Source organism: Oreochromis aureus, linkage group 23, assembly GCF_013358895.1.
Source record: "Oreochromis aureus strain Israel breed Guangdong linkage group 23, ZZ_aureus, whole genome shotgun sequence".
NCBI lineage: Eukaryota > Metazoa > Chordata > Actinopteri > Cichliformes > Cichlidae > Oreochromis > Oreochromis aureus.
In genome coordinates this window covers 37048322-37073771 of record NC_052963.1, presented here as the reverse complement: position 1 = coordinate 37073771, position 25450 = coordinate 37048322, and the positions used below count along the sequence as shown (strand labels likewise).

Below are 25450 nucleotides of genomic sequence, written 5' to 3'. Positions count from 1 at the left end.
GGGAGGGAGGGTTAGACGTAGAGAGCGAGAGCGAGAGAGAGACTGGGCTAAGTGGACAGACCTCACGTTGAGCTCAGATGAACCTCGGCATCCTTTCCCACGTTGGATCATTTCAGCCCCGTTAAACCAGAGGACCACCGGAGCAAAACCGCAAACACACGGTAAGCTCTTCTCATAATTGACTTTTTTCCCTAAATCTTCAAAATTCAGTAGTTGACACAGACAAGTTTCCAGCCTTCGGCTCAGCTCAGCTCTCCACTTTATCGTCCAAATTCTCGGGGTTTTTTGGAGGCTTTTAACCGGGTCGAGGCGGTTTCCAACTGTTTCTCTGTCAGTTTGAAGCTGTTTGTAGTAGATATCTGCGAGCTGTTTAGGTGAAATAATGGTGGGCTGAGAGAAGGGTCTGGAAAAGCAGACAATTATTTTGGGTGACTGAACTGAGCGCCAAGCTTTGACAGATGGTACGGATGACGCCGTGCTTCCCCTCTTAATTTCCCGGCTAGGTAGGTAATTTTTGTCTATGTGTGTGCGCGCGCCGTTCGTACTCACCTGCCGCGTGCACTTTGGCGCGGGGACGCTCGCTTGCAAAAATGAATGAGGTCGCTGGACCTTGGTTAAGTTGCCGAAAGCGGAATTTGGGGGACGTTGCATTCATTATAATAGTTAGCCCAAGTGTGTAAATCACATTAACATGCATCAAGTAGGTCATTTTTCTGGCTTCTTCCAGCAAGACAAGGTCACGCTCCGGGCTGTTTAGTGTATCTGTACTAGATATGCTAATGAGCGGTCCAGATGTGAGTGTGCGCGTGCATGTAAACTGGTTTGTGTGTATCCGTGACCAAGCAGCTGTGTCACGTGTTGTGGCTAATGTAATATCAGAGCCGATCAGGGAGAAACATTCCACTTCCCATCTATCCCACTGTACGAAAATTGGCAGCAAGTCTGTAGGGGGCGCTCATGAGATGGTGCTCAATGAATAGAAATGAGTGGAATTACGTGGCTAGTCCTTTTATTGTTTTAGCCTTTTCTAACACGGTATCAATAATAATTTTCTGAAATGCAGGTGAAATACAGAACAGTGCTTATGTCCTTACGTTTTTCTTATAATGAAGGCGATTTTTCCGATAAAAAGCTAGAATTTCCCAATACTTGCTGATTTTTCTGTTAAGGAGTTACTACAGGCCACACTGCCTTAATGGCAGCCATTGACAGATGATAACTATATTATAGAAGAGTAGTTGGAGCTGGACATGAAAGAAGCATCTGGTTGTGCTGGTCAAAATGAAATTCTCTGCAAATGTCTCATATTGCAGTGCGTAATACTTACAGAAAAGTGTTTTACTTGAGTTAAAAGTGATTACAAAAACAATGTTTAAATGGAGCTGCACCCCTTCTGTCAAAAATATGGTAAAAATTGTTCCAAGAAAACTATTTACATTTTCTACTGCTCCACAGGGCTCCATTAGTTCTCGACTTTCTCAAGAGCGCCCCCTATAAAACGGGGACGCTCGCAGTGTGGGAGTTGACTATCATATGTAAATTCTCTGGTAATATCCTTTCTTGATTTCAGTGTAATATTACACTGCCTCTTCACATGACAAATAAAACATGGCTAAACACTGACTTATCACAGGGCATTTGCTCACTTAAGCTGTCTAGTGTGTCAAACCTTGACAATAATGAAGTGACTGATGTGCTGAGTACAGTGGGCCTCTCTTCACCAGTCTGACTTGGATAGACTTAAGAGATTTCCCTGTGTGCACTGAGCCAGCGAGAATGGATGAGAGGTCTGTGGGCATTAAGACGAATGGCAAAAGGAGGGTAAGCCAGAGATGTTCAAATGGAGCAGAATCTGTCCACATCCTGGATGTTTAAGCCACCCATCGCCCCTCACCCCCCTCCCCAGTGTACTTCCACTACCACTTCCCCTGCTCTGCCTCCTTTATGCCCCCATCTCCCATTTTTTCCTATGTAAGAGGCCTGACATGCACAGGCTATTTTTAATAAAAACGGAATAGCCTTGTTGCAGTGAAGCATCTCGATGCAGAGTGAAGTGAGACTGAAACAGCGATTTGCAATTTAGAGCTATGTCACCACTCATCATTCCATTCTGAGCCAGCAACAGCAAATCGTCCTCACGCTTTCATCCTCTATCCCTGCCTTACATTTCACACATATCTTACACACACACACACCCTTACTCTAAAGACTTCAAACAACGGTGAATGACATGTACTGCTGGCAACATGGGTTTTGGACCAAAGCTGGCAGAGAGAAATGTAAGCCGTAAGCTCAGTCTATGCTAATGCACAATAGCTGAGGAAGACAAAAGTGTTTTGGAAGCGCCACTTTTTGTATTTCCATAGATTTGGGAAACCGGCAAACTGATGCAGATGATGAACATGAAGCATTACATATGGATGACTTGGTAAATTTGGTGTGCAAAATGCAGCAAAAATAATTAAGGGTGGATTGCCATTTGAGGGGAAAATAATGACGTAAAAAGGGCAGAAATTACTTAATATTTCCTGTGATCAAAGCTCAAATTGTCTCTGTTCTCAAGTGTACTTCTTTAAGTGGGTCACTATCTGCAGAGAAAAAGAACATTGGCTTGATTTTAATGTGCCCATGCAGCATATCGTATTGGATATATCAGAAAATGTTGGGGTTAAGAAATGTTCTGGTTCGTATTATAGAAACCATCAAAGCCTGCTGCATTTCTATAGGCCAACTTTGTGCCACGTTCCCTCAAAATTTATCAAAGTACTTGGTGCTCTGTACATTTATTAAGTCAGATGAGGCCAGGGGATTTAGTCTTCCCAGTGTGCACTGTATTTTATGTCCTCTAGCCAAATTATTGATAATTTGCATGAAATGCAGGGAAATCTCTACATTATTTTTAAGAATTTTAGCTTCCAAATCTGTTCAGAAGAGAAACGCATGCATGAAAACTTTATTTACATATGTTTGAAGACTACCTCCCTGTGTACCCATGACTCATGTAATTTGCTGTGCAAAGATGATAATGCACGCCTCCGTGCATGCATAAAGGTGAAAGCAGCTGTCAGAACGTTCATTGCAGTGAAAAAGTGAGGCAGAGTGATGGATCCATGTGGGACATGGATGCAAAAACCACCGTCGTATAGTTTTGGGTCTTGTTAAGTTGCTGACACTTTGCACTGCATCAAGTTTCAAAGATCAATGGCCAGAGATCTGACTCAAATACTGACAAAAAGCAGATCATTAAACTTTAGGGAAATGAGGACAAGTCATTGATTAAATTATTTATGAGCCTAATTAATCTCTTAAGGGGAACTTGTTTCAGAACTGGGCACTGAAGCATGGGTAGACCATCTTTAGGGACGGCATCAATCACCTGCTGTCCAGGCAATTGTGTGTGACAAGGAGCAGTAAAGTACCTGAGCTCCACCTCATCGCCGTACCTTCAGGCTCTGAATTAATTGAAATTTTTTAGGACCACACTTACCTTTCTGAAAATGAGATCAATAACCAGAATCACACAAAACGCCAATGAGAGGAATATCATCAACAGTATCAGGTACAAAGCGAACTGTCCTTTTCAGGTAATTTCTTATGAGATGTAATTATCATAGTTTCTGTTCAAAACTCACAGTTATTTGCACAGCAGCTGTCAGAAGGCTCAGATTAGCAAACAAAGCTGTTCAGAAAACGGCAGAGCAAACATTTATCTTTAAATATGTCCTGAAAAAAATCTCGTCTTCATATAATGAGTGTGATGGCAGACTTTTTTGTGTCTTTTCACTTCTGTATCTTAAAGCATTTGTTTCTCACAATAATGAATACAGTCAAGATCACACTAATTATGTCTTCTCTCAGGTGATCCTCTGCAGCATGTGCACTGCATGGGAATATGTGAGTAAAGAAGCCGAAATGAAGACAAACACCAGGGAGAGGGGCGGAAGAACTGAAGCAGGGGCAGGACGAAGGCATGCTGGAAATAAACCATCATAAAAACTGGCAGCTGATCAGCTCTTTGTCAGCCATTTCACAAGACAAACCGATCGGTGAACCTCAGCAATGGCAGCACATGTTGTGCTTCTTTTTCTTTTATTCTGCAAAGGGGAAAGACACGGCGTCTCAGAGGCTGTCGGCCTTTCAGAGGAAGATCCGGATTCTCAAGTAATATCAGACAAAAAGCAACAAGTTTTACATCATCCAAAGTCCCTGGACAAAATTTTTATTGGAATCAAAGAATTGGAAAGCCATGTACAGGCTTCAGAGAGTGATGTAAGAACTCTGCCAAATGTGGCTTTTCAACTAAATGACGGCAAAGCTAATGATTCTGACTTTAAGAGCAATGCAGCAAAGCAAATCGACATGAGACTTAAACCTCCAGATTCTTCTGCCAAACCTCTTATACCTAAACATAGCTCTGAACTCAGTGTGAACCGTGAGAAAAGGAACAATTTGACTAATGAAGAGGTTGAAGGTGTAATTAATGATCACAGTCTAGTGCCAAGCTCAGAGGAGGAGTACGTTCTCCAGCCTCAACTCTATTTGGAGACAGGTGTCGGTGACGTTCAGCCTGAGAGGCTACGGGGCCTCTCTAAATGGGTCACAGAGTCTGAACATAGTCAGTCAGAGCCTTACCTGCTGCCACACTCTCGCCGCCGTAGGAGCTGGCTCTGGAACCAGTTCTTTGTGATTGAGGAGTACAGAGGGCCTGAGCCTGTGCTCATTGGACGGGTAAGCTGCCGGCACAACCAGTCAGCATGCACATGCGAATCACCTGAATCTCACTGTATTACAACATAAATGTAAATCGCGCCTTATTTTTGAGAACCAGCAAAGATTTTTGCAAGCACAATCATTTTTATAGATAAGTTATAGTCACGCAAAGGGTTTAATTGGAGCAAACAGAAATCTCTCCTGTACTCAATACATGTATTTACATAAATCTTTTCTGTTTGCAGTGCATTCATTTATTTACATGTCTTTCTTTGTCCAAATAATTTCACAATGACAACCTTTCCACTCTGCTTCATTTATTACCTCTCTCATCCTCTGCTCCGTGTGTCCCCAAGCTCCCGTTTGAGCCTCATTCACTGTTCATACACACAAATCTGTGCTTAAAACCTCCACACAAACATACTACACACAAAGCAGGGATTCATTAAAATTTTCCTACCTGTAATTATTTACGCTCTGCAAAGTAGAAATGCCCAAGACCATATATATTTATATATATGTACAGAAATAACGACATAAAAACACGTTTAACTTAATATTTAGTATATTAAAGCCACTATTAATAAAAGAAAGGGGCTTAAAAGAAAACAATGTTGAAAGCTATTAATTTGCACTGGCCAAATATATTAAATATAAAATTGATGACCTGTCATGCTTGCTGGATGTTATCACTTCCCCACTTATGGCTTTTGTCCAATGACTGGCTATCAGTCCTCCACCTGTTTTCTTCTTTTTCCTTCTAGTCTGTCTTTTATTCATCATTTATCATTTCATCCTCTCTTATTACATCTTTTGTTTTTCTAAATGAACCAACCACTAATGTTTGGTTGATCTTAGTGAACGGATAATTCTCCACCTGAGCAGATTGTCAGGAAATTTGGCCAGCGATTTTTGTATATATAAAAAACCTGTGAATTATTGTACAACTAACTGACTTATTAGTCATAACAGGAAACTAAAAATTAGAAGATAACGTCGAACTGCATATATGGTTTTGGACACATTTTGATCACAGGAATAAGGCTGGCCAATGTTGGAGTTTTTGAGCCAGAAGTTATTTATTTGGACGAGAGGATGGCGTGCTAAGTTATCAGCTAACACAAAGCTGCATCTATAAAATGTATGGGCTCAATGCACACCCACACATATCTTTTAATTAGTGCTAAGTAACGGACCAAAAATGTATTACAGTATCCTCAGAAATTTCTTGAGTGACTTCACACAGTAGGTCATGTTATTGATTATATAAATCCATTAAAAACACCATAAACAGTGGCGAGGTCCAGTTCGGAGATTCACTTTATCAGAAGTTGGGCCTGTTAGACTACTATTGGCTAAAGCTCCCTTTGTTGGTACATGCATCTATTGTCTGGGCATTTATTTCTCAGAATTTAAATTAATGAGCTTTCAAAAAGACATATCTTGCAAGCTTAATGAAGTACAGACAGAAATGTATAAAATTAAGTTTATAACCATAAACTAATTACGTGTATGCCTATGCTGACCTTTGGCAAGACTTAATGCATGTATGTCACCAATGAATACTGAAGTACTAGCAATTCAGTTGTAGGAAAATCACTCATAAAAATTGCTAATTTTGCTTCATGTTATTCACAAAGATTTTACAAGGAAAATAATGTGTGGATATTGGTACCATGCATATTAAGAAAATATACATTCACAAAAAAAAAAAAAAATGTGAACAATCTACAATCCTCTGCCACTTCATTAGGTACATCTGTTCAGCTCATCTAGTAAGCCAGGTGATATGATAGCAATTCAGTACATTCAGGCATGTAGACGTGGTCAAACGTCTTGTTGAGGCTGTCAGAGAAGACAGGCCGGACTGCTTTGAGCTAATGGGAAGGCAACTGTAATTCAAATAAGCACTCATTACAACCAATGTATGCAGAAGAGCATCTTTAAATGTGCCACACATTGAACCTTAAAGCAGACGGGCTACAGCAGCAAAAGACTACAGCAGGTGCCACTGCTATATAGAATAATAGGAAATTCACACCGACTCACCAAAATTGGTCAGTAGAAGATTGGAAAAACGCTGCGTGGTGTGATGAGTCCCAATTTCCATCTTGCCTTGTATCACACTTTGGGCTGATAGTGGTGGTGTAATAGTGTGGGGGCTATTTTCTTGGCAGACTTTGTGCCTCTTAGTACCAACTGAGCATTGTTTAACAGCCGTTTTCCACCTGAGTATTGTTGCTGACCATGTCCATTCATGACCTTTATGTCATATCCTTTATGACCACCGTGTACCCAGTTACTTCTAGCAGGATAAGACACGGCATCACAAGCTCATATAATCTTAAACTTAAATGGCCTCCACAGTCATCAGATCTCAATCCAATCGAGATGTAGGATGGGATGTGACAAAATTCCCATCGTGGATGTGCAGTCCACAAGTCAGCTGCAAATGACATCCGATGCTATTGTGTCAACAGGGGTCCAAAAGTCTCTGAAAAATGTTTCTGGCACCTTGTTGAACGTATACCAAAAAGAATTCACGCAGTTCAGAAGGTAAAAGGGGGTGCAGCTAATTACTAAGAAAGTTCACCCAATGAAGTATATTTATCTTCTTAGCATTACAAAAATGTCTCTCAATTTACAATTCATGTGCTTGCAAAACAAACAAAAAACATGTTTGCAATGTTAAAAATGTTCCATTGCATGCTTGAAAGTGAGGCACAGATCAGATGGCACTGTTTATGCGTCACCATCCCCACTTGTCAAGTCACATACTTGAGTTTTTACCATCAGCACACCAGCAAGCCTCAACTGCTGTCTGTGTCGCAACATGAAGAGTGTCTGAGATGATTTAATCCACAGCACACCTGAACCATTCAATCCCAGGGGTTTACTTGTAGCACTTCACAGTTAGAAGCTCCACACGCTAATGCAGCTGCTGGCAGCTACGGCATACTCAGAGTTGGATTATATCAGCTGTAACGCTAACAGGGAATTCTGCCAACCACTTTGTAGCTCACAGTATACTTTATAGTGACAGTCTAGATTGGATTCTTACCAGTGCGGTATACACCTCATAAATGTTTAATCTTCCACTGTGGTTGTTATTGGTACAGTCAGGGAGGGGTGTTAAAGCAATCAATAGACACGCGGGACTGTTTATTTCTCTGCAAGTAAAGTCTTGATGTTGATATTCATGTAATAAAGCATGCTTCCGTTGCGAGGAGGTCGGAAGCACAGTGTTTTCTCTCAGAGGTAGCTCATTTTGTTTGCCAGAAATAGAGAGATGATCATGTCAAAGCCATTGTCAGTGCAAGGTTTGAGGTGAGCTATCAACAGTTCGAATCACAGGTGCCACCACCCGTGCGAAAGAAGAAAGAATTTCTCTTGCAAGGAAAGCAGTGTGAAGCAGATATAAACCCGGAGGTGTATGTACTGCATGAGTGAGAGGAGGGGAAAATTGAGATTACAGAGTGAGAGAGAAAGTGACAAAGGGATTGGAAGAGACAGTTCCCTCTTTTTCTTGCTTTGCTTGTACGGGGTGGATAAATTTCTTCCCCACAGTGAGAGTGTTTTTCCATGCTGACTGAAGCGCAGCAGGACTGAGCCAGCAATTAGACAGTGAGGAGAGGAGGTCTGGATAGAAAGTGGGAAGCAAGGGGGGGGCAGGGGAGTGAGGTGGGCACAGACTCTGACAAAGATGTCTCTCGTGGTGAAGTGTGGGATCAAAATCAAAGCTAGCTTTAAAGAAGAAAGGAGGGAGAAGGGGGTGGGTAAGAGATGAATAAAAAAAAACTGAATCCCTTATCTAGCAATTTGTAGGGTATGCTATCATGAGTATGTATGATCCCAACTTCATCCTTCCAACACATGCACATCACATATACACACACAATGTACACTAATCTTATATTTTTCCTTGATCTCTGCTTGAATGCTGTGCTGTGGGACAGACAATAGTGTGTAAATCTGCACTTTAAATGCATTTATGTGCAATATTTCCCATCACGTATTCTCGCTTTAAGGTGGGCAGCTGTCTTAACCACACAAATGACTCTATGCTAATCATCATGTAGACAATTAAATTTGTCTATTTTTGTGTTGCACAAACAATTTTTTGTGCCACAAAATGAATAAGCCTGGCAACAATCATGTGCAATTGCTCTGCACATTTGTAAACAGACAATGTTGCAGCTGCAATTGAAAGTCAAGCCTCTCATGAGTATCTAAGGTCCACTGCGAAGATTGTGAATAAGCCTTGTGGATTATGAACATGTGCAGATGCGCCTTGAGGATAGAGAGATGTGAAGGTTCCCGGTCAGAAAGCTCAGTGTGATGAAGGCTGAGTAATCTCTTTAGCTTTCTATTTTTGTGTGTTTGGCCTTTTACCTATCAAGCTCACACTAATATCCTCGCTGCCATTAAATACCAAACCAGTATTCTGCACCACGGAGCAAAACAGCCAGACAGAGGGAGGGAGCGAGAAAGAAGGAGAATTGCGAGCAGATGGGCATTCTGAGTAAGCGAGGTAACTTGATGAAAAGGGAGAAAAACAAGGACTGGAAAACGAGGTGGTTTATAAGGTAAAGGCAAGTCAGGCAGATGGATTTACGAGAAGGGGAGGAAAGAGACAGATGGATAGAAGAGACAGAAAGATTTACAGATGGATAGTGCTTGAGTTAGCAGAATGCATCTGTGAGCATACATATATGACATTTGCAGCGCCACTGTCCACACTGATGTGGATTTGCCCTCAACAAACCCCCGATGGCATGCTTGGTCCATTGAGTTAATTAGCTGTATGCATCAGTACTCATCCCCGTCCCATATGTATCTTCCACACCTGGTGCCATTCATTTCAGATTCAGCGAGCCCATCCTGCCTTAACATAAATCACCCATTTCACATAGTCAGGTTTGCGGTATCTGCTAAACAAATGCAAGTGTTAATGAGTGATACCTGCATCAGCATCTGTAGGTAATGTTGCATGAAGGTGTTACAGCCATTTACTCTGTATGTATTTGTTTTTCCAGCTGCACACGGATATGGACAAAGGAGATGGAAGCACTAAATACATGTTGGAGGGAGAGGGAGTGGGCTCTGTGTTTGTGATCGACAGCAAGACGGGCAACATACATGTCACCAAGTCTCTGGACCGAGAGGAGAAAGACGAGTATCGTCTCGTCGCGACTGCTACAGACCGCGAAACTGGCCGAGCCCTGGAGCCGTCCTCTGAGTTCATCATCAGAGTTCAGGACATCAACGACAACCCACCTGTCTTCCCCAATGAACCTTATGTTGCCATGGTGCCGGAGATGGCCAACATAGGTATGCAGCAAACAACATTAAAGTGGAACCACACAAAATCTCCTGAGAGGTGATCAAATGTTAGCAGTGTTTTGCCCAACAAAGGCTTTGTTCTGAAAAACAAAACAGACACAGTCTTATTCAGTCGTTCGCTATTTCCTGTATAACATGTACTCCATTCTTCACTCTGTAGCCAGGGGAAAATCTCAGACATCACTAACAGGTGTCGAGAAACGCAATTGTAATTTTTGCATCTGTGAAAGACTTTCGCGTAAGTTATCTGTTACCTGTTAGTCAACTGTGGGAAATTATATCAGTCAATGTAATAACATAATGAGTTATATGGATCTGACCAAAAAAATGGATGCATTTATATAGCGCTTTTCTAGGCACCAAAAGCGCTTTACAATTCCACTATTCATTCACTCTCACATTCACACACTGGTGGAGGCAAGCTACAGTTGCAGCCACAGCTGCCCTGGGGCAGACTGACAGAAGCGAGGCTGCCATATCGTGCCATCGGCCCCTCTGGCCCACACCAGTAGGCGGTAGGGTAAAGTGTCTTGCCCAAGGACACAACGACCAGGACAGAGAGAGCAGGGGGATCGAACCAGCAACCTTCCGGTTACAGCTGAGCTTCCCAATCCCCTGAGCCACGGTCGCCCCAAAAATAAGCTTGCTTAGCACAGCTTAGCTGGCCAAAATATCAATAGTTGCTATGCTAAAGGATTCTTTTTTGCACCTTTAGTTGAAAAGCTAATGCTATCCTGTTGTTGACACACTGCCCATTACTCATACCTTTATGAATTATCCACATTCACAAACTGTTATAAAATTTGAACTTTTTAAAAATGCTCAAAGTAGATATTTGGATATTTGACTTGTCAGTCCATCTTTTATATACAGATTATGCTTCCTGCTATCACGGCTAGAAAGAATGAATACTTTAAAAATATTTCTGCTTCTCGATCACCTCGCCAGCTGTCTATTCATTCTCTGAGTATCCTGCAAACAATCGTGTTTTTGCCAAAATGTGGATGTGGCTGAATGCACTTCTACTGGCACCAATTCAAGAAGAGAAATTGTGCAATATTGTAACTGGGAATGTATCTGTATTTATTCAAACAGCATATGCATTTTGGAACTTTGTGTGTGTGTGTGTGTGTGTGTGTGTGTGTGTGTGTGTGTGTGTGTGTGTGTGTGTGTGTGTGTGTGTGTGTGTGTTGTGAGACAGCAGAGAGTTGGATTATATTTGTTCAGTTTTTGGGGTGAAGTATTCCTGCTACATGGCTCATTAAGCAGCCACCTGTTTTAACGTTCTTAATTTGAAAGAGTCCATTGACCAGTCATCTGTATCATGCCTCCCCTCTTCTACAGGCACGTCAATAATCCAGGTCACAGCCAGAGATGCTGACGATCCAACATATGGGAACAGCGCTCGGCTGGTGTATGCCATTACTCACGGCCAGGACTTTTTCTCTGTGGACCCTCAGACAGGTCTGTTGATATCTTCCAAAGTGCAGCTCAACCTTTTTAAAAGCTGTTTCATAACCTGACTCTTCTGCTGATGTTTACACTTCACATAGCTAATCCCTGCACTGCTCTCACTGTATATATTGTGCACTGTATCCCTTTCCACCATATGTCCAGTGTGGATAAGAACATTTGCATGTTCCTGCATTTTCCGTGATCTATTCAGAAACAGAAGTGGCCTGAAGTTACATGCGTGCAGCTTCCTAATTCTAAAATATGTGCATCTGACTCGCGCTGATGGTAATTCAAAGAGGCGCGGTGTCACTGTGAAATCTGTTGCTGTTATGATTTTGTTGCTGCATGTCCTGCTCTCCTCTCTCCACCAGGCATTTTGCGGACGGCGGTACCTGACATGGACAGAGAGACTCAGGATGAGTATCTGGTCGTCCTCCAGGCCAAAGACATGGGGGGCCATCTTGGTGGATTATCGGGAACTACGACCGTCACAGTGAGGCTGAGCGATGTCAACGACAATCCACCTCACTTTAGAAGGAGTAAGCAGATCAACATTTAACTGTTGGCTACTTTCAATATCTGTCGCTCTAGGATGTAAGTGTGTGTGTGAGATTACAACGATGAAACATCTTGTCGTGGCATTTGTGACAGCAGTTTGATATTTTAGCCTCCTTTGGGTCCTAGTCACTTTGACAGATTCAAGATAAGACCTAAAGCCCTAAACGAGCTAAATAGCTTGTCAGTCCACTCCTCTCTATTTTGTGCACTCTTCCTAATCATTGTTTTTAGCATCAATTGTAATCACATAACCTTTGCCAAGACTACCATTAACATTGATATAAACACTCCCATTTGGTCCCTGAGGTTTAAATGGATTCTGGCTTGACGTAGAAGAGTGAAAGATCATGTCCACTTTTCTTATCCAAGCTTTTCCCTGTTCCATGATATTAATATTTCATCTTAAAGTTCAGTGCTTTCTGCTTCAATAGACAGTAAAATCACTGCAGAATGTGTCTAACACTTTAAGACACATACTGCATTTCCCCTGTATACTACTTCATCTTTGCTGGCTTTTTCGTCTTCTTCATCTCGCAGACAGTCTATGCTTACCGCTATTCATCTTAATGTTTAAAGCCCCTTCTCCTCACGTTGATAAATTGTTCTGCAATACAATGTTTTATAGAAGCTATTTAATATTTCCAAATGTCAGCAGCCTGTTATTTATTTACTGATATCTGACTACATCTTTCCCCCCTTACTGCAAGTCATTATTTTCAGTTTGACAATAATGCCACAGTTTACGCAAATGGCTCATTTAGTTTTTGAATGCAAGAGTGGAATATTTAAATCTTCTTCATTATGCGGAGGAATTGAATGATTAACAATCAGCAAGGTAGAGCTGCTTTGATTAAAACGAAAGCATTTCCCTAAATGTGCCACGCAGCATTACGAGATATGCGAAAGTCACCATGAGAAGCCAAGTAAAAAGGACCTGCCTCAGATCGCTGTGCCTGCTTTCATGCCTGCTAAAGAGACACGCTCTAATCCTAACTAAACATAACAGGAAAACAAATTAACTCTGTAATTCTCTTTTTAATAAATACAGCTTATTCATAGCAAAGTGGGAAATAACTCTCACTGAATTTGAGGCTTTAGAGTCTTTTTACTGTGTCTTCATTACTGATGGGATTTATTAGACAAGTGTAGCACCGGGGCTGTTAAACTGCTTTCAGTATCAATTGTGTTGTAGTTTAAAAATGTCAGTTTCCCAGAACCGTCAGTAAAATGTTAGTGATGGCTCTGGGATGGTTCTTAATTGTGCATCAGTTCAAAGATCTAAAATATTCTCTTTTTTTTTGCAATGAGTCAAGGAAGTAAACTTTGCATTCGAGTAGTTTGAGTCATCAAATGTTTGACATTTTTGCCTAATGAAGTCATTTGAGCCATTTTTAAAAATCGGTCAGAAAAGAGAAAATGTCTAAATTGCCGTGCCTAATTTGAACGTCCGTATCAGTGTTGATAGCAAAAGTTAATGACCGTGCTAGCTGCGGTGACATATTTCCGATACTTGAATGGTTTTTAAAATGGGGAACACATCAGTCTACAGTTTGTACAAAACACAGCACAAACACTTGAGGCAAAATTACTCTGGTTCTGATTCACTACAGATTGTGATTTCAGATTTTACTGATTATTTTGAAATTACTACATGCTACATACTACTCCTAATACCTTATGTCACTCAGAACCCCCGGAACCTTTCAGATCAGAGACTCATTAACTGTTACTGTTAAAAGGGGATGATGCATTCACTTGTTTAGCCCCTAAAGCTGTGGAACAAAGCTCCTCGTACTGATTGTGTGTTTTTGATTGTTTTTTAATTCTATTTTTAAATTAGCCTGGACTAGCCTGTACTAAAGAAGGGAACTCGGGATAGTTTCATATTTTTGTTTGAGTAGAGGTACAGGCACTTTGGTGTAAAGTTTCTCCTGTGTCACTTTTTCTACCGCTCAGCTCAGCAAGGTGAAAATGTAGATTGCCTCAAAGAGAAAATTCCACACTAAATTTCCAGTCGCTTTGAAGATATTCACCTTATTTGATGTGATACGAGCTTTAGTTGAGTCTTGAAATTCATTTTTCCACTGAGAACTATGACTGTCGTGGCCCAATTCTTACTCTGGAATTGCATAAGTATGCAATCTGGATCTGTTCATTGATTACAGCAGCCGGTACTTATACTTGCTGAAAATAATGTCAGCGCACCTTTAAATCTGGTCGTGAAATATGTGTAGAAGTGCATGCTTTGATATCAAATTGAACCATCGTCATCAGCATTCAGCTGCAGCACTGAAACTGTTAAACTCTGTTTTCCTCCCTGCAGGTGCGTGGTCCTTCTCTGTATCAGAGCTGGCGGCACCAGGTGTGGAGGTGGGCCGTCTCACCGCCACTGATCCTGATCTGGGAGAAAATGCACAGCTGGAGTTTACCATCCTGGACACTGAGGAGGCTGAAATATTCAACGTAACTAGAAGAGACAAAGAGGCTGTCATTGTGCTGAACAAGGTGAGTGACTGGACGCAGCTGCAGCAGAGGTGTGCAAAGCAGCTTTACTTTATTGCCTATACCAATTTTCATAATAGCTTACTATTTGAAGCCGTATGTAGGTGTTTATGCTTAAATAGCCACATAATGAGAAAAACATCTCCAATTTGCAACATTTGCGGTGATTAAACAAATGTGCTTTGGTCTGGTATTTGCGAATTAATTTTTTATAAGCAGATAAACACTTCAGCACCCCACTCAAACTCCCACTGTCGCTGATAGGTTCAGACTCCCCGGGCTCTACTATGAGCAATTAATGAGTAACAGTGAACGAGTAATCAACTGTAGCTCACTTGAAGTGTTAAAAGCAGCCAGTGTGAAGTTGTCTTTTTACTTTTAAGGGTTTTAAAAGCGTTGGACATTCAAACATAATTATTGCACTTTGGAATCTTAGATTAAGAGGTTGCAAAGAGTGAAGTAAGACGAGAGGGTGATGATTAATTTCCAAGAAATGTATGAAAGCCAGACAAAAAATGAAAGTCCAAAATGGAAGTCGTATATTACACTCAGAGATAAATGAATAATGAGGTTTTGCATGTGGGCAGTAATAAACAGCGTATCCATATTTTAACCATATATGAGAGCTCATAAATAAAGAGTAACTGCTTTATTCTTTGTTCAACAGATCCTGGATTATGAAACACGTAATTCGTATACTTTCTCAGTGGAAGTGACAAACCCTATAGTGGATCCCCGATACATAAGAAAAGGTCCCTTTAAGGACCAGGCAACAGTCCGGGTCATGGTCCTTAATGCTGATGAGCCACCGCGATTCTCCCAGGCTCTGTACCATCTGGATGTTTCTGAGAACTGCCCCCCTGTCTGCTCTGTCGGTCGGGTCTACGCTGTGGACCCAGATACAGGACAAAGCACCAACATTAGGTAATTATCACACCGACACTCTCTCATTTAGTCACCTGCTCACTCACTCAGGGCTCTCTTTGCCCTTCCTATTCTTGATGGTGCCTATTACTTTATCTCAGGTACTCCATCGATCCCCAGTCAGACCCCGAGGCTCTGTTCCGCATCGCCTCTGACACTGGCTTTATCAACACTGTGATGGAGCTGGACCGTGAGCAGGAGCAGTGGCATAATATCACTGTCATCGCCACACAGAGGGGTATGTCAGACCTTCTGCCCTCGGGCGCTCTGAGCAGCAGAGCTCACCAAAGTCATCTTTCACTGAAAGCGCTGCCTGCAGTAGGGAATACAAAGTGTGTAGTAAAAATGATAGAAAGTCTGTGCAAATTTTTTAACATTAGTGTCAGTCTCTTGTTTTTTTCTCTTTTTTTTCAGACAACCCAAATCTTGTGTCAAGGGTTGTGGTTGCCATAGAGACACTAGACCAGAATGACAATGCGCCGGAGTTGGACAGGCAGTACACGACGTCAGTATGTGACTCCAGTGCCCCCGGTCAGGTCCGTTCTTGTTTTGTTTTTGCCTGTTATTTCATTTAACTTCAGACTGTGTTCTTGTTTTTGTTCATTCTGTCTCAAACTCCCGCAAGTGATTGTTTTTCAAAGCCTGAGCAACTTCCTGTCCCACTTACAGAGATAGAGACCAAATCACCTTTTTTTTTTTACCACTCAGATGTTTGGGATCCCTTAGAAAGCAAAGCACATTTGTCTTTTTAAATCCAATATAACAAAAAGTGATTAGAGATGTTGTAAATTAAATTAAGGATTAATGAAATAATTCATCATAAATCCTTTAGGATTTTCCACAGCGCATCTCTGTAGGCGTGCAGAGGCCCATTTTTCAGCAACCATCCTGTGCTGATCATGGCTGCACAGCTGGAAAGAAGTAGATTTTGGCTAGGCCAGTGTGTGGAGCACCAGCCTGTCTCTGGAGTCCTCAGGGGATTTTGTTCTAAGAAATGCTAGCATAATCAATTAGCCTTTTAACATGATAGGCTTGCATTAGGAAACAAAATATGCCTTTGATGGTTGCTGACAGTGGAACTTTACGATTGCAATTACATCATTATTAGTATGATGAATAATTCCACTAATTATGATTGTCATTTACAACATATCTTATCAATGTTTAGATAGCACGCGTTCACAACAGTCTTTCAAGGTTCTCTATGTAGAAAGGTAAAGTACCTTACAACATCACCGGGATGGTCTATGAGCAGCAGTCGGTGACACGGGGAGGAAAACTTCCTTTTAACAGGGATGTCCAGCAGAACCAGGGTCAGTAAAGGGGCTGTGGTGTGCTGAGACCAGCTGGGGGCGTTAGGTGGAAGAAGATGGGAGACAAGGATAACATAGAGAGAGCATAAACAACAGACACGACAAAACACAAACTATCTGAAGAGAAAAAGAAGTTACTTACAAATCAGGATTGAAAAGAGGGAAGTGTAGGAGTGGTCAGTGCATCATGGGAAATCCCCCAGCAGCCTGAACGTGTAGCAGCATAGCTAAGAGATAAGCTATATCAAAAAGGAGCGTTTAAATCTTAAAAGTAGAGAGAGTGTCTGACTCCAAACCGGGAGCTGGTTCCACAGGAACATTTCTGGTAGCTGATGGCTCTGCATCCCATTCTACTTTTAGAAATTCTAAAAGCAACAATTAAGCTTCCAGTCTGAGAGTAAAGTGCTTTATTAGGATAATATGGTACTATTAAGTATTTAAGCTATAATGGGGCCTGATTATTCAGGAGTTTGTTTGGAAGAAGAGCTTTTGTAAAGTAAATGTGAAATTTAACAGGAAGCTAATTAAATATTATGTATGAGTAAAATCTCTGTGATTAAAAAAGATAAGCTCTGATGAAACTAACCCCCAAACGTTCGAGTGGCTGAGTGCATTTCCAAATATTATAATAACCGATTCCTAATTTTAATATGGATGACTGGTATTCCTTCAAAGTGAACCTTCATGCTAATTCTATTGCACGGAATTAGGAAACTTGAAAAAGCAAAGCATTAGTGTGACTTTAAAGCTGTAATTCTTGGTTGGTTGATTTGACAGCTAGTGCAGCAGTGTGTTTTAATAAACAAAGGTCAGTCAGTAACAATTGCAGCTCTGATCTAATTTAATTCTGAACATTTTTTAAACTGATCCGCTGTTATAAGAAATAAATGAGCGGTCAGTTTTTGTTTCCCGTGACTGCTTCATAATTAAAGGCCCCCCTCGTGTTTCCCTGGCTGGTTGCTTTTATAATAAGACAAATAATAAACCTGATTTATTGGGCAGTTACAAAACAATCTTATAAAGTGCTTTTCATGGATGAAGCGCACATTTAAAACAATGGGCTAAATAAAATCAGTCATCCATCCATTCATTTTCTAATCCAATTGGGGTTGCAGGGCAGTTGAAGCCTATCTCTGCTGACTTTGGGCAAGATGTTGAGCGTGCCCTGGATAAGTAGCCAGTACATCAGAGGGTAACACAGTGAGGCACCAAATACTCCCCCGTAGAACCAGGAAACTGTAATGTGTACCTCCAGCAATTTATACCACAATCAGATCGCGTCCATCACTCTTTAACATACATATGTGTCTATTCTGTTTCATTTATTCATTTAAGTTCTCCAAACAAATTAACAAATTTCTATTTTTTCTAAAAAAAATTACGTTGTAACTTAAAAGGAAAGAGACCATCCTGCCTGTTACCAGTGCTCATTTCAAAGGCCTGAGTCTCTGATGGTATGCAAGTGCAGCTTGCACATCTGGAAAGACAGCATTGATGTTGATGATGGTTTTAGAGCAACATCTGCTCAAATTCAGATGACGTCTTTTTCAGGGAAGGCCTCAAAAAAAGACCTCTGTAAAAGATGCCAGAAAGAAAATGCTAAATCATATATTGCATGCACAGCAGCATGGCTTTGTAGTGGAAGAATCTGGGTGTTGAACTGGGCTGCCTGCAGTCCAGATCTTTTGCCAACTGAAAATATTTTGTGCATCATGAAACAAAAGATAGAGAAAGAAAACCCAGGACTGTTGAGCAGCTAAAATCCTCTATCAGCAAAGTCCAGCAGCTGGTCTCCTCATTTCCCAGACGTTTACAGACTGTTGTTAAAAGAAGAGGGGATGCTACACAGTGGTAAACATTTTATGCTGCTATAAAATTCAAAATGGTCTTTTTTCTTCTTAAAATGCTTCCTTTTTGTTTTTGTGTTGTTGTTGTTTTTTTAAACATTTGATACATTTTTATGTTTTTTGTGAATAAACTGGGAGTTTGTGAGGTTTGCAAATCATTGCATTCTGATTTTTCTTTAAACATTTTACACAGCTTTGTTTGTTTGTTTATTAGCATTCATTGCAACTGAAAGATAAAGCATGAAGAACTTTTCAGAACATGCACAAAGTCTAATTTTTGCATAGAGTGCAGATATTAAGTGGAGATATCATCTGAATTTCAGGAGCGGGACCACTCCTCCTTCACGCCCCCTCCGGCCTCAGGCTATAAAAGCCCCCCTTCTCCAATACCTGCTGTTCTCATTTTCATGCCCCACCCTTCCCCGGCATTGTTCCCTCTCTTCTCCTCTTCTCCTCTCTTCCTTTCCTTCATTCATTTCTCGTTAGTACATGGGGATCTGCCCGGCCCGGGAGCTGTCGCCAGTCCCCTTCGAGGCCTTCCCCAAACCGCAGCACCAGTTCACACTTCCTCATCCCTCATCACCCATCGTTACCGAGGATGTGGTCCCAGCTAGTGAAATGGCAATTCAGATGGAGAGCTTTATTCCCCGCTACCATTTAAGTGTGAGAAAGTTTCCATGTAAAAGTGCAAACAGGGAGAAAATGTGCATCCAGAGGTTGTAGAGGCTGGACTGGAGTCACACTCATGTTCCACAGTCACCGGTTATCCTGACATGCGTGTAGAGAAAACACACACAGGAGCACGTTTGATCCAGAGCCTTCAGGTTACAGGTTGACGCTGCTAACTCCTGTAACACTGATGCAAATAAAATCAGGGATGTAAAAATAATAAAGAGATTTAATATGAAAATTCAATACAGCACTATACAGTGAACATTAACGACAGCACTAAAATTAAAAACAGTAATGTTGGATCATATGCATCGTTAATTCCTGTAAACCCCCTGTGTCGGACGAACACCATAAACAATAAAACATCTATGGAGGTAATTTCAGAATCTAAATTAAATGGCTTTTGCTGCAATAATGACTTTTGAATAAGTAATTTTTATTTGATTGATTGTTTCATTTGAACAAATTTAGATGTTTTTGTGAAAGACAGAAATGCTTTTTCAACCTTTAATCATCCTTTGATTTATTTTGTTTCTTCTTAGAGAATTCTAACCTCCTTTGTATTTTAAAACAATGCATTTTCATCTGTGATTTCTTCAGGTGGTTCAGGTTTTACGAGCCATCGACAGAGATCAAGGAGGACAGGACGCCCCGGTTCACTTCAGCATCCCTCCAGAGTCCAGCTCTGCCCTCAACCTCTCCATCAGAGAAAGCGGAGGTCGAAAACATTGGCCCTATTTTTATTTTTCATGCAAAACCCAGAAAACTGACACCAGCCAAAAGTGGTGCATGTTTGTTGTGCAGTGACCGTGTATGATGTGTGTGTGTTTTGTTTTTTTGTAATTTTTGTCTGCCACTTTATCAGGTGTGACAGCCAGCCTGGTGCTCCAGACAGCCTTAGAGCCCCTGCCTGGCTTCTCCTCATCTTTACTCACCCTTTACGTACCAGTTGTGCTGCGTGACGGGGCCTCGGGTCTAACCAACACTGGCACAGTCACCGTGACTATTTGTCCCTGTTTGCGGGGGGGCATGCAGACTGAGGACAGGGGCAGACAGAGGGACAGGAGATGGGAGAGACATATGGTTTGTCTTCCCGTGCCATCCGCCTCTCCGTCTCTTATATTCAGTTTGGTGACATTACTGGCCATGCTGGCCTGTGTCACAACTCTTCTGGGTACGGTTGGTCAGTTCTCTAAAATCTCTGAGCTACTTTAAACATTGTGTGTTGTTTGTGACTTTTTTTAAAGACGTTGAGCAGTTGTGTCAGGTTGCTTCTGTAATGTCCAAAGAGTATATGGTCATGTGTCTCTCTTTTTTTTTTTTTGCCTGTTAGTGGTGTGTGCACTCTCGCTGTCATTGCGCCATCAGAAACGAGACTCCCACTCAACCTTCGAGGAAGATGATGTCAGGGAGAACATCATATCGTATGACGATGAGGGGGGAGGGGAAGCAGATACCGCAGCTTTTGACATTACAGCGCTGCAGAGCATGCACAGAATACAGCACATGCACAACAACCGAACCATGTGAGCTGATCCCAGAAATAAAATAAAAAGTTTATCCTGGCCATGGAAGTGTGTGTGTGCATGTTTAGACATCTTTGTGAGGATAGAAAATTGGCATGTCACTATACTTGTGGGGACCAACAGTCACTTACAGGGACAAAATCCACATCACCACAAGTTTGAAGGCATTTTTGAGGCTGGTTTTAAGCTACAGTTTGGTTATGTTTAGTTTTAGGCTAAGGGTTAGGGTTAGCATTCATTTTTGACGGTTAGGGTCAGGGTAAGCGGCTAAGGAAAGCATTTCCTCAATTAGATGTCCTTACTAAGATATGAAAACGAGTGTGTGTGTGTGTGTCTTTGACTGTGTGCTTGTCTGACATTTATCTCTTGGCGCAGATGGTACACCCAGCAAAATCTGCCAAGGGCCAGGACGTACAGCTGGAGTCGTCACCCACGCCCGGGCCTGGACCCTCAGCAACGTCCGGGCTCCGCTCCGCTCTACGGGCGCTTCTGCTACGGCCTCCACACACTGCCTGTTCTCAGAGATTATCCAGCCGGGCCACTGGAGGCAGGTCTGCAGCTAACTCAGCTGACCCACGGGCTCACCAGAGGTCATTTCAGCAATTCCCTCATCATCCAGAACCAGAACACCTTTGAGCCTGTGCTGCACTCTCCTGAGATGAGCACCAGTAGTTTCGAAGCAGAAGGCATGGTGAAAAGCAAAATTACAGAGCGAAATGAAGGCAGTGAAGCAATCGCAGCTGGCACAAAGGAGAATCAGGATCCAGCTAAGGTCAGACAAGAGTGCTGAAAAAAAACATGAAATGTAACAATGGTTGTAACAGTTATATGGATTCAAATAAGGGATTACCAACTTAAATGAAAGTTAATAGCTAACTGTGAAATTATACATTTGCTGTGTGACGCTCATATTAAATATAAACATTATAAGGCTGATGCTTTAAACTGATCGAATGCTCAGTTTTAGACAATTTTACCCTAATATGTTGATATTCTGTTTGCAAAGGGTAGCCAATCAGAAGTAAGCTGACTAAAGAGTTTAAGAGAGTGGGTAATCTGAGGGCCCAGTAAAAGACTAGTGGATACATTTAAGAATTATTTTAAACTGTGAATCAGTGAATGATTATGTGATGTTTATGTGTCCCTTTATGATTATATCAGAAAGAGCTTATTTTTGGCGTGTGAGTCTGAGACTGCACAGCCTGTTCAAAATAAAAATAAATAAAACCTTTGGAAACTAAAATTTTTAAAGTTTTTAGAGTCACGCAACCAGTCTTTCAAGATCCTGCTCAGATCAAACGTATCAAAACCACATACTTCACATAGATGAACTGATGTCAGAACAGTCAATTCAGAGGTGTTTCAAGTCCAGAATTAAATATTTAGTGGTGTTTACTGGAAGAAAGTTGAAAAAAGTCACTCCTTTGCTTCCATACATTTCTCTCTTCGTGTCTTTTTAAATCATCTCCTTTTTTTTTTTTTTTTTCCAGACAAAATCAACAGAACCAGAGTCAACACCAATCACCAGCATGGCCGCAGATTCGACCTACTGTGACCCAAATGAGTCTTCATGCCAAAGTCACACCAGCTTCTCATCAAACCAACAAGAGGGGCGACCGGGGTCATCCCAGACTCAAATCAGCACTGGAGCCACGAGCTGCACCGTAGATGACATTGATACTGATTCTTCTATTCCCTCCATTTCCGAGCAAAATTATTCAAACAGCAGTCAAATGAGCTCTGTAAACACTCCTGTGTACCTGAAAGGAGACACATACAGCATTGTGGGCTCGCTGAACCCAAACAGCCGAGGGACGTGTATGAATGGGACTAACAGCAGCGGGCTGTACCCAGCGGGAGTGCAGCTACTGAACATGTGTGGACTCCAGGGAAAGGATTTGACCCCACAGTCTTTGCCCTTACCTGAGGGGATGTTTGGCAACAGCAGAGGCTGGGCAAGTGGGGCGGAGCCGGCGAGAACAGAAACGACCAACCCGCAGCCTCTCAGGATGGAGGAGCTCTTGAATATTCGTCTGGACCAGGTCACCTTTGACCTGTCACAGCCACCCTATGACTCACTGCAGACTTACGAGTTTGAGGGCCGTGATTCAAGGGCCGAGTCGCTGAGTTCACTGGAGAGCGATGGAGAAAAGGATGATGGGAGGGTGGTGGGAGGGATAGAGGAGCTAAACCAGAAGTTTCAGAGGCTGGTGGAGATTATCCGAGAGAGGAAGAGGGAAAAGGAAGGAGAAGGAGAAACGCGAGCGCCAGAGGGAGGCAAGACAGCAGAGACCACTCTCAGTGAGACTCATAAACAAAGTGAGGACAAAGGAGCTAAACTACAGAGATGGGATTTCTAGACTCCAATAAAAGAGAAGTTTCAGAGAGGAGAACTATGTTGGCAGTGATGGATTTTAAACACAGCAGGGGTGGCAAAATACACAGCCTCTGACAGAAATCGTCTTGTTGTTTGCCCCCTGCCAGGAGGAATCCAGGAGGCTGACAGTACAGTGAAGATTTGTGGTGCAATCAGTGCACAGCATATAGTTTTCACCTCCACTGAATTTTAGCAAATGCATATGGAACCTGTCACTTTTCACACTTCTCTTGTAACTGATATTAATAATGCACTTGGGCTTTCAAAGCTAACATTATGAAAAATTTACTTTTATGTAAAATATTGATTCTAAGCCCTGAAAGCTGCATTGTTAGAAAATAGGCCTCATCAAATATTGACCAGAATTGTGACATTTAATATTGATCGTTTAATAGGGGCACACGCTCTAGATAATCCCTGAAATTTATAAACATTTGGATGTGAATTGGAGAATTTTAAAACACGAGAATTTTAAACATGCCATGTCACACACTGCCGCATGTTTACAGAGCCTCTCCAATGAGTCTAATTGTATCTTGTAGCTCTGCAGAGAGACTCCTGCAAGTAGTCACCATTATAGTAAAACCTGCTCACTATGCAATTTGCTCACAATTAGAAATAATTAGACTGTCACTGTCAGACTTGTGTGTTGTTGTGAAAGTACAGTAAAACATGTCCATATGTAGATAAACATCAACCTCGACTTCACTGATTATTGCTGGGTATTTACTGGAATCGCCACACGGGAAATGCAAAGGACTGATTCTCAGTTAAACTGTTGCAGACACGAGCTTACACTATACAATTCCCCGTAATTTCTCCCACGCAAGATTATTTATAATTCACCATTGTGTTTGGCCGTCTAGAATTATCTCCAGAGGCTTATTTATCTCCCACCTTTTAAAGAGACAAAATTAGGCAAAAGCCATTATGCGACACAGTACACACAGCCATTGTTCTTGTGATGAGCCCAGAACACAGGCAACAGAAAAATAATCATTTACTTTGAGATTTGGTAATGTTATTCAGGCAGTTTGTCATTCTGACAATGACTCATTTCTATAGCTATTTCAAAACTAATTTATTATTCAGAGGGTATCAGAATGAGTTATTAAAATAACATTATTTTCTATAACATCGTAAAGCAATTTTTACTTTCTTCAGTTTTTCCCTTTTCCTGGCTTCCTCTGCAGGGGGAATTTAGGTCTTAATCAGCCTCAGTTTTAATAAGATTGGATTGCTTTTTGAATTAAATTTGACAGAAAATCTTTGGCTTTCTGACAAGGAAAAAAAAAGAGGCAAGACAATGAAATGCAGAATAAAAGGAACAGGCCAGATGATAAATCGCCATCACCACACAGCATATTATCAGGATGCTGCGCATCATCTGGCATGGTACTGCGAGATATTGCTGTAGCAATGACACGTTTCCTCCCAGATCACAAGAACGCACTGAATCTAATAATCAACTAAATATAGACACAAGTTAGAATGAGAAAGTCGGGCTGTGCTATCACTTCAAAAGTAGTCAGACAAAAATAAAATAACAGTAAATTAAAATATGTTTGAAATTCAAATGTTTTAAAGGTACATTTACGCACACTTTAAGGGATGCTGAGAAAAGTGCTGTGAAGAGCAAGACCTCAGCGTTGGGACAGGAAACAATAACTGACAGTACAATGGTGCCACCTGAAGTTAAAACATAAGGACTGCAGCTGGAAAATTACAAAGGAAAAGCTGGAAATAGTTACTGATAATTAAGAAGAAAAAAATGACAGTTCTCTTGTTTTTTAAGGCTAAAAATTCATATAATTCAAAACACACTTCAACTAGATACAAATCAGGCAGTGTGAAAATTATTCAGCAAGGAGATAAGAAACGAAAGAGACTTAAAGCTGTTTAATTTTTTATCATCCCACATTTATTATATTTTATAATAAAATAGAAAAGCTTATTAAAAAAAAGAAAGGTAACTATGTCATACTTCAGGTCATAAAGGTTAATTTTACCATAACAACTAGACCCGGATAAAAGTATGTGTCGGTAACTTATGCTTCATTGAAAATTCATAAATACCTTGTATGCTACAATTGCTAAATGCCACCATAAGATGGCGCCACCTTCCTTTTAGTTGCGTTAAATTCTGGTTGAAAACTGTAAATTTAGGTCGATGTGATTATTTCTTCTATGATTTTTGGGGGGGAGGGACTAAAAAGCCTTCTC

At 41.3% G+C, this 25450-nt stretch overlaps 1 protein-coding gene across 3 annotated transcripts; it reads left to right on the top strand.

The window, feature by feature from the left end:
* Positions 1-23895, top strand: LOC116331164 (cadherin-24). Of its 3 annotated transcripts, none has more exons than XM_039607528.1 (14): positions 1-161; positions 3859-4728; positions 9747-10041; positions 11398-11517; positions 11880-12047; positions 14390-14571; positions 15236-15492; positions 15594-15730; positions 15907-16028; positions 19925-20042; positions 20190-20498; positions 20658-20850; positions 21226-21622; positions 22341-23895. In XM_039607528.1, the coding sequence occupies exons 2-14, from the start codon at positions 4060-4062 to the stop codon at positions 23208-23210; spliced, it is 3837 nt and encodes a 1278-aa protein (XP_039463462.1). In that variant the 5' UTR covers positions 1-161; positions 3859-4059; the 3' UTR covers positions 23211-23895. The 3 variants fall into 3 exon arrangements, with proteins under 3 accessions (XP_039463462.1, XP_039463463.1, XP_039463464.1); XM_039607529.1 differs by having other exon boundaries at positions 1-503; XM_039607530.1 differs by lacking the exon at positions 3859-4728.
* Positions 23896-25450: the final 1555 nt, after the last annotated feature.